This window comes from Convolutriloba macropyga, chromosome 12, assembly GCF_964194025.1.
Source record: "Convolutriloba macropyga chromosome 12, txConMacr16.3, whole genome shotgun sequence".
Taxonomy (NCBI): Eukaryota; Metazoa; Xenacoelomorpha; order Acoela; family Convolutidae; genus Convolutriloba; species Convolutriloba macropyga.
The window spans coordinates 24,008,598-24,016,562 of NC_134479.1; the positions used below are offsets into that span (position 1 = coordinate 24,008,598).

Below are 7,965 nucleotides of genomic sequence, written 5' to 3' on the forward strand. Positions count from 1 at the left end.
TTGGACGAAAAAGAATACCCTTCATGTCTTTAATAAGGCATAATTTCCGCTTCATTTTGAAGCCCTTAACAAGCAGATAGCATAAAGAACGTGAAAAGTTCATGCACTTGCGATGGATGGATTTTGATGCACTCATCGTAGCTGATCATGAAAAAACAGTTAGAGAGAGCTGCCTGGAGGGGGGGGGGGGGGGCCGGTGGGGTGGGCGGGGTTACTGAAAAGATGGGAACTGCGCTTCATTTCTAGCAACGGGAGAACGTAAATATCCACTATCCAAAGAAAAAATATGACTTTAAACGAATGGCTGTATAAAAAATTGAAGAAACTAAGACACCCTGCGAAGGCTAATTCAACATTAAACTGAACACACCAATTGACTCACCTTCATCCATTTGACTATCCAGTTTTCATGTTCAAGTATTGATACACAAGCAACTAGTGCCAAAAATGCATTAAAAACTGGATTGTGAAGATAAAATAGATTCATGGTACAATTCTTAAAATGCAAAATAGTGTTCCCCATTTAATTATTAAGCGAAGCCCGTCGCCATTTTGATCATTTTCCCAAACCAACCTTCACCCCTTTCCGGACATTGTTTTGAAAGTAACATAGATCAACATAAAGACTGGCATAATAAAGTTAAATACAATACGATCAAATCCAAGGCTCTCGGCTACGTTTAAACCATCTTTTCCAAAATCCAGCCTCTTATGGGTAATATGGCCTTGTACACTGAAATTCCTGGAGAAATATCGCAACTCGGCGATCGCACCAATACTCCGTCCAGATAACACTTCCCAGTAACCGGGTCCTCGTAGACGACAGGGGCGCCGTTATCGTGAGGACAAGCGCCAGCCCGAAGACATCCGAAATCATTAGTGTTCAGGTTCGTTCCCGCACCATTGTTGTCCCTCACGTTGACCTCAGAACAAAGAGGACGGGAAAGTAGTGAGCTGGTTGCAATGCCAGCATTAAGCATCTGATTTTTTTCATCTAAATGTCCCGGTGGTTCCCAAAATATAACCAAGCGAGCGGCGTCAGATGTGAACGATTCAATTGATTTCGGTGCCGTGATCAAGTTTACAACCTGAATCGAACCGGTCAGCTCCAACTCTTCGCTAAGAATAACCAAAACGATAGTATTTGGGTCATTAGGCAGACCCAGCGCTTTGATATCTGCAATTGGTATAGCCATTTCCCAGCTGTCCCAGTCAATTTCAGTCACACCAGCTATGACTCTGTACTCGCCGCTATTGGTATCTTCAAAACAAGCTTCTGCGGTGATAACAGTCATATTGGACAAAATAGCTCCCGAACATATCACATCACCATTACGCATGATGGCAACCACGAAGGGGGCATCGACGTTTGCAGTACTCCAACCCAAATCCCGTTTGCTTCTTAGTTTTTCGTCAGTTCCCACTGATTCACGCCTTACCAGTGGATTTTCAAGGCTGTTCAAAGCAGAAGTCGGTGTCATTGTGGTCAAGAAGGCAACAAAAGTCAGAGCTGCTAAGCAATTGATCGGAATGTATCTTGCAGTCATTGTACTTTATATTGGCTCTAGATGAGTTCTAAAATTTAACTTCCGTTTATTTATAAAGAACATGCAAAAAATAATATATTTGTAAAAAATGGTTTCAACAAAAATTAACAAGAGAGTATTCGTGCAATGTGCTCCATCCTTTTCGCGAAAATTTAAAATTCGACAAAATTGTAAATTTGTTTTAAAAAATAAACAGCTAAAAATAGCTCTCTGGACAACGACTTTGAGGTTAAAAAATTACACTTTCTGTAACAGAGATGCTACGTACAATTTTACTATAAAAGTTCAGCTATATAAATATTGAGAGATACAAACCAAATAGTTACTGAGATAGAAAATATAAATTTTCTATAAAAGTTTTCTCCAAAAAGTCTTTACTAGCGTCATTTTTATGGTGCGAAAATTTTACTTATCATATCATTATTCCTGAAAATTGGTTGAACAACATAAATTTCCAAAGGTTATTTAGTCACTCTACGTTCCTCATAATTTGAGATTGACTAAAAACAAGAAAAGTACACGAACTCGAGAAGAATTGCAAATAATTCTTGAAACTGAATTGTTGTGTTAAACGTGAACTTACATTTATCTCATCCGATTTCTTTCTACTTTCTAATGGATAATTTTTTAAAGTTTTTTGTCATTGAAAACCAAAATCAGATCAATTTTGGTCCAAATTTTCAACACCGAATAAAAAGTAGCTGAGAATGAATCCGCTGGTACGATCGTAATTTCGACTTTTATCTCTAAAATTCAATAAATGAAAGTCAATTTGCTCTGTTATTCGATGAGGTGCAACCGATGGCGAGAATTAAACAAATAATTTGCGGACATCAAAGAACTCAAACAATCATCATTCTTTTGAACTGTTTTTGATCATAAGACAGTTAAGATTTTTGTCCAGAGCGCATTACAGCTATTTTGAGATCTGATTCTATATTTGTTAGGAAAATTTATCAGTTGAAAATGTGCTTGATGCTATCAACTGGGGTCCCTGAGCTCCGGTGTCATTAAATCACAAATATGGTTCAAAAAATGCGCACTTTAGCATTATTACCGAGAAACGGATAAACCATCAAATCGTTCGCACGATATAATCTGTTAATTAGAGCTGCATTGTCGATACAAACTTAAGATACAAGCTAAAGAAAGAACAAAAAAAAGACTTTTTCACTGAAAAACAGACAATTGATATCTTGGATTGAAATTCTAGAAGAATTGCAATAATTCAAATTTGTCAAAATCCTTTCGTACCGAATTTGAAGCGTCGCAAATTTTCAGAAATAATTTTCAGCATAAACTGACATATCATGTGTGCCAAAAAGTTGATAATTAAACGAACGCTTCAAAAAATGCTCGACAGAGTGCAAAGATACATAGAAAGCTTTCCAAAATGAAAAAAGAAAACCAAATGAAATAGAATGAAGGGTGAGAATAATAAGGGTCAAATACCAAAGATTAGTTTTTCGAACGTTCTCGTATTTCAATTTTTTGCGACTCCATAGATTGCCGAACATGTTTCCTTGCTCTCGTAATCCTCTGAAGGAAAAAACAGAAACGGACAAGTCCTGAAAAATAATTCAGAGAATTGAATGGAAGATCGTGAATTGCCGACTTATTGTTCCGACCCACCGATTTACGCATCGTAGAGGGTTGTAAGCGGTATGAATAGAAAACCCGTCCTGCGTAGAATTTACAATAAAAATTTTTTTTTGAATTTTGTTATCGAGGTTTGAAGTTTTGTGAATGTTTGACTGCTTTTCTTGAAAGATTGAATGTTTTTGTCCATATTTTCGAAATTTTGCCAAAAAATGTGTCAATTTTGCTTAAATTATGTAAACATTTTAAAAACAGTTGGTTTTAGCTTTAAAGATATAGAGGTATTACTGAACTGTCTGATCCAAGTTTGACAAGTTTTTTTTCAAATTCTTTCCTCTTTTCATCAAAAATGGGACCAAAAATGCATCTTTAGGCCACTTTGTATAAATTTGCCGTAAATGCATTAAAAGAATGCTGTCAAAATCTGAAAATCTGTGGAAGCTCCAAAAAAACAAGTTTTAAGCGCGCGTCCAGTGAGTGTTCTGAAAATATTATTTTCCCGGTTTTCTAAATTTAAAAATGCCTTTCCGAGTTTTTTTATAATTGTAACGAATAGGTTATGGTGTTTAACGGCTTCGACATTCTCTCGCTAAATTTATTTGAATTTTGGACTTTCGTCTGAACTTTTCCTTCCTTCGTAGCCATATGGCATCTTCTTAATGACTTCCTGTTATGGACGCATAAAAAAACTTTTTAAATATCTCTTTTGACAGCTAAAGGTTTTCATGGCTTCGAAAAAAACTATTTTCGAAAAATATGAACGTATTTTATATCCTTGCTTTTCTGTTCTTCTTTGTCTCTTTTTTTACATAGTCTCATGCATCACTCATGAATCACAGTTCACAAATTACATCATTGATTGCAGGTGCAAATGTGAATCGCTTCCTGTGAAGGCATAGGTGAAACTCTTTTTTATTTTGACTAACTAATGGTTTTGCTTCGAATTCAATCGTTTTCAAATAATTTAGTTGTATTTACATTTCTAATGCAAATTCTGAAAATTTTGTTTTTTGTCTCCTTGTTATCCAGTCTCACTAATGAAGGGTTAGATATCATATTATTGGTGTTGAAAAGAATCTAAATTGAACATATTTTTTATCTCTAGTGAATTTGTATTTTTAACGGTTTCGACTCACTTATTCGCAAGATTTACCGTTGTTTTTTATCTTTCTTCTGTCTTTGTGCATTTGTAGGCCTATGACATACTCTGGTTAACAACAGTTCTCACTGGCAACGGCATTAAATGGAGATATAAAAAGTTTTCAATTATTTTAGTAAAAAGTTTTCAATGATTTAAGTTGATTGCTAACGTTTTTGGGAATAAATTAGACGTTGAAAAAAAGTTTTTGACTTTGCGTTTTTTTTGTTTCCTCGTCCATTTGTTTCCTAGTTTTATTAATAACACGTCACCAATAAAATCAAATGTGTTGCACGAAGACTGTTAATGAGCTACGTAGTTAATTTTCTTTAAAAAATCACTTTTTAGCACAAAAACAATTCAAAAACTTATGAGCTTCCAGTTGTAAGACTCCTAAGCTTCTTTTAGTTTTGATCGCAAAGTTTTATTTCCAGTTGTTTAAGAAAGTTTAAATCGATTCTTTTAATGAACCATTTGTTTGACTGATTTTAGGTACTCTTTAAATACTGGGAACAACCGTTTTCTTTTAAGCTGCTATCTGCACACCTGTTAGAACTAGACGCTACTAATTTCTTGTTCTCTTATAATATTAACATAAGCGCCAACTTTCGACAAACTCATAATTTTGAAACTCAGTTGCGGTGACCTCTTTTAACATTGATTTAAAGTTCGTTTTTTATTTAAATTCGATACCAGGACAAATAAAAATTTACACTAAAAAGGAACACTTAACATCACGCACACATGTTCAGTTGCTGAGTGGTAGTAGTCAGTTGCTGGCGCGTGAACAAACGGTTATATCAGAAGCCAGGAAGCCAATGAATTAAAAACTTAGGCGTTAGAATATCGACTCGAAGAACTATCATTTCTAATACCACCTCACCAAAATCAAAAATGTCGAAAGAGGTTAAAAAAATTAAGTACTAGAAAAAATTCTAACCACAATGAAGACACAATTCTTCGTTGGTCGGTGGCAGTGGTGGCGTGCCTTTTGGGGGAAGGTAGTTGGTTGCATAGGGGGATTGTGTTGGGTACCTGGGGGATTGGGGGGAGGTAGGCAGCTGGAGGGTAGTTAGTTGGGCAAAGGTAGGTGCACGGGTGCGTGGTATAGGTAGTTTGCAGGGGGAGGTAAGTAAGTTAATATGTTGGGTGGAGGGTTAGGCTGTGAGTACCTGTCGTTGGGACAGGGATGTGGGACCGCTATGGTAGAAAAACTCCCCAAATAAACAAACATTACCAGCGTTCTTAATATTTATAAGTATCTCAGCTATTGTTTGGGTACAACGTTTGAAAATTGGAGTCAACGCTCTAAAACGGAAATCAATGTTCAAACATAACCGACTAAACGTCGGAAGAATTGCTATCGAACGACTAGTGGGGGCTCTAATCAATTGCAGCCTGCTTCAGTCAGGGGAGGGGGAGCCTAAATTCGACTAAGAAGTTCAAAAGTGGGCTTCAAACAACCCTATTAGAGGTTAACATATACCACTATTAAGATTTAAAGTAAAATTGGCGCCAGTTTCGGCGAACTTTTCATTTGACTTTTATTATAAAGTTGCGGCCCGAAAAATCAGATTTGTCAAGCAAAAATTTTGAAAAAAAGACACACACGTTTGCAATAATTGCTGTGAACTTCGTTCAAGAGCAATTAAAAATGAATGCCAAATTTCTAAGTCACAAACAAAATTGCTTTAGCTAAAAAAACATGCAATGTAAACTCTTAAACAAGCTTACGTAAATTAGAATAATCAAAAATATTAGAAATATTGGGTTGGCGATTGATGCGAATTCGGCCGGAATGTGGGTGGACGAAGGTTAGGTGGTGATAAGTAGGTTTGAGAGTATGCAGCTGCTGGGGTTAGGTAAGCGGGGGAGGGGTTTAGATAGATGGATAGGGGGGTTATTATCTGGGAGAGGTGTTAAGTATCTGGGGGAGGGTTACGTACTGGGGGGGGGGGGGGGGGGCTAGAAGGGGGGTTTTAGTAGTTAGGATAAGGAGGACAGATTTAAAGAATCAATACTACTCAAAATTACCTTTTAACCTTCGCGCGCAGTCGTTTGAAAATTAAAACTAGTCTTCCAGTCGTAAGAAAACAAATATGAGGCCAACAATAGCCTCCCACTATGGCTTCGTGAACATTAATAAACTTAACAATGACTTTTGACGGTCACAATTGCGGGCACACAATAAACTTGGGGTCAAAAGCGGAAAAGACAACAAAACTATAGTCAATGTAGTCAATACTACATATGGCTGTTGATTTTTTTTTTTTCGCAAAATTTTCTATCAAACCTTTAAAACGGAGACAATGCTATCTTTAAAAACATAGCCGGCAGATTGCCGGAAAATAGCCGCGATAGACGCTCGTGGCCTTCCATGAATTGAAACACCTAAAGAAATAAGATAGACAGATCGACCACCAGTCCTTTAAGAGACCAAAAGACTTTTTGGGTTAGCTTCGGACTGTCAATTTTTTGACACATACGTTCTATAAGGAAAAAGCCCTTAAATAGCTATTTCAAAATTGATATTCGAAATCAAAAACTCAAGACTAGTAATCACGAAATAGGGCATACAAGATTGGCACTACTTAGATGCACACTGTTAACTAGTAAATCTTCATAAAAAATTAAAGTTCCATAAGTGAGTTCAGAAGTCATTTTTTTGAGTGAGGTAAGTCACCGAATTGACCTAAAAGCAGAAACGACGTCACGTACATAAATTTTAACTGCAAAGCAATAGAAGTCACTGAAGTCAATTCCAAGAAGTCAGGTCGTAAGAATCATCGATGGAGACGACGAATTAAAAACATAGCCGGTAGAATACCGGAAACGACTCGAATCGTCGTGCAAAATAATCTCTACCATAAATTGGACAAAATCAGAATATCGAAAAAAAACACTAGAAATAACAAAAATAGCAGACCAATATAACATAAAAATCGTTAAAATTTTTTCAGTTCAGGGGTGTGGGTAGGTGCTGGTGGGGGGGGGGGGGGGGGGTTGGTAGGTGGGGGCAGGTAGGTGGTGGTGAAGGGTGTAGGTAGGTGGAATGGGTGTAGGTACGTTGCGGGGGGGGGTAGGTGGGTACGTTGCGGGGGGGTAGGTAGGTACGTCGGGGGGGGGGGGGGGGGTTAGGTAGGTACGTGGGGGGGGGGGGGGGGGGTAGGTAGGTACTTGGGGAGGGGGGTAGGTAGGTAGGTAGGTACGTGGCGGGGATAGGTAGGTACGTGGGGGGGGGGGGTAGGTAGGTTCGAGGGGGGGGGGGGGGGGGTAGGTACGTGGGGGGGGGGTAGTTTTTTTTGGGGGGGGTAGGTAGTTAATTGGGATCAAATTTTCTCAAATTGACCTCTTCACCTTGAATTACAGACTTTTATCAATTGCTATACTTTACAAACTAAGCTATTGTTAAAATCCAATGTTCGAAAACAGAAGTCAACAATCAAAAACGGAGGTAAATGCTCGAACAGAAAGAAGTCAAAATTCAAGTCATGAACAAACTTGCTTTCTGCTAAAAAAAACCTGTCGAATATCATTACTCCTCTTCGAGTCGTAAAAAAACCACGATGTCCCCAATAATAGCCGCTATCGCTTCGCGGCTATTAATGACTTATTACTGTTTTCAAAAGTTTTATAAATTGCAGTACAAGTTTGCGGTCATTTGAATTGATGTAGCATATC

General features: G+C 37.7%; 1 protein-coding gene across 2 annotated transcripts; it reads right to left on the reverse strand.

Moving 5' to 3' along the window:
• Positions 1-464: 464 nt before the first annotated feature.
• On the reverse strand, positions 465-6,449 carry LOC142350627 (tabserin-like). 2 transcript variants are annotated; one of them, XM_075402530.1, is made up of 2 exons: positions 6,319-6,449; positions 465-1,575 (listed from the first exon to the last, which is right to left on the reverse strand). In XM_075402530.1, exon 2 carries the CDS (start codon positions 1,545-1,547, stop codon positions 681-683), a length of 867 nt encoding a protein of 288 aa, XP_075258645.1. In that variant the 5' UTR covers positions 1,548-1,575; positions 6,319-6,449; the 3' UTR covers positions 465-680. The 2 variants fall into 2 exon arrangements, with proteins under 2 accessions (XP_075258645.1, XP_075258644.1); XM_075402529.1 differs by lacking the exon at positions 6,319-6,449 and adding an exon at positions 2,131-2,283.
• Between the last annotated feature and the right edge of the window lie 1,516 nt (positions 6,450-7,965).

Coding starts and splice junctions, on each gene's coding strand:
- LOC142350627 (XM_075402530.1), bottom strand. CDS start 1,547: ATGACTGCAAGATACATTCCGATCAATTGCTTAGCAGCTCTGACTTTT.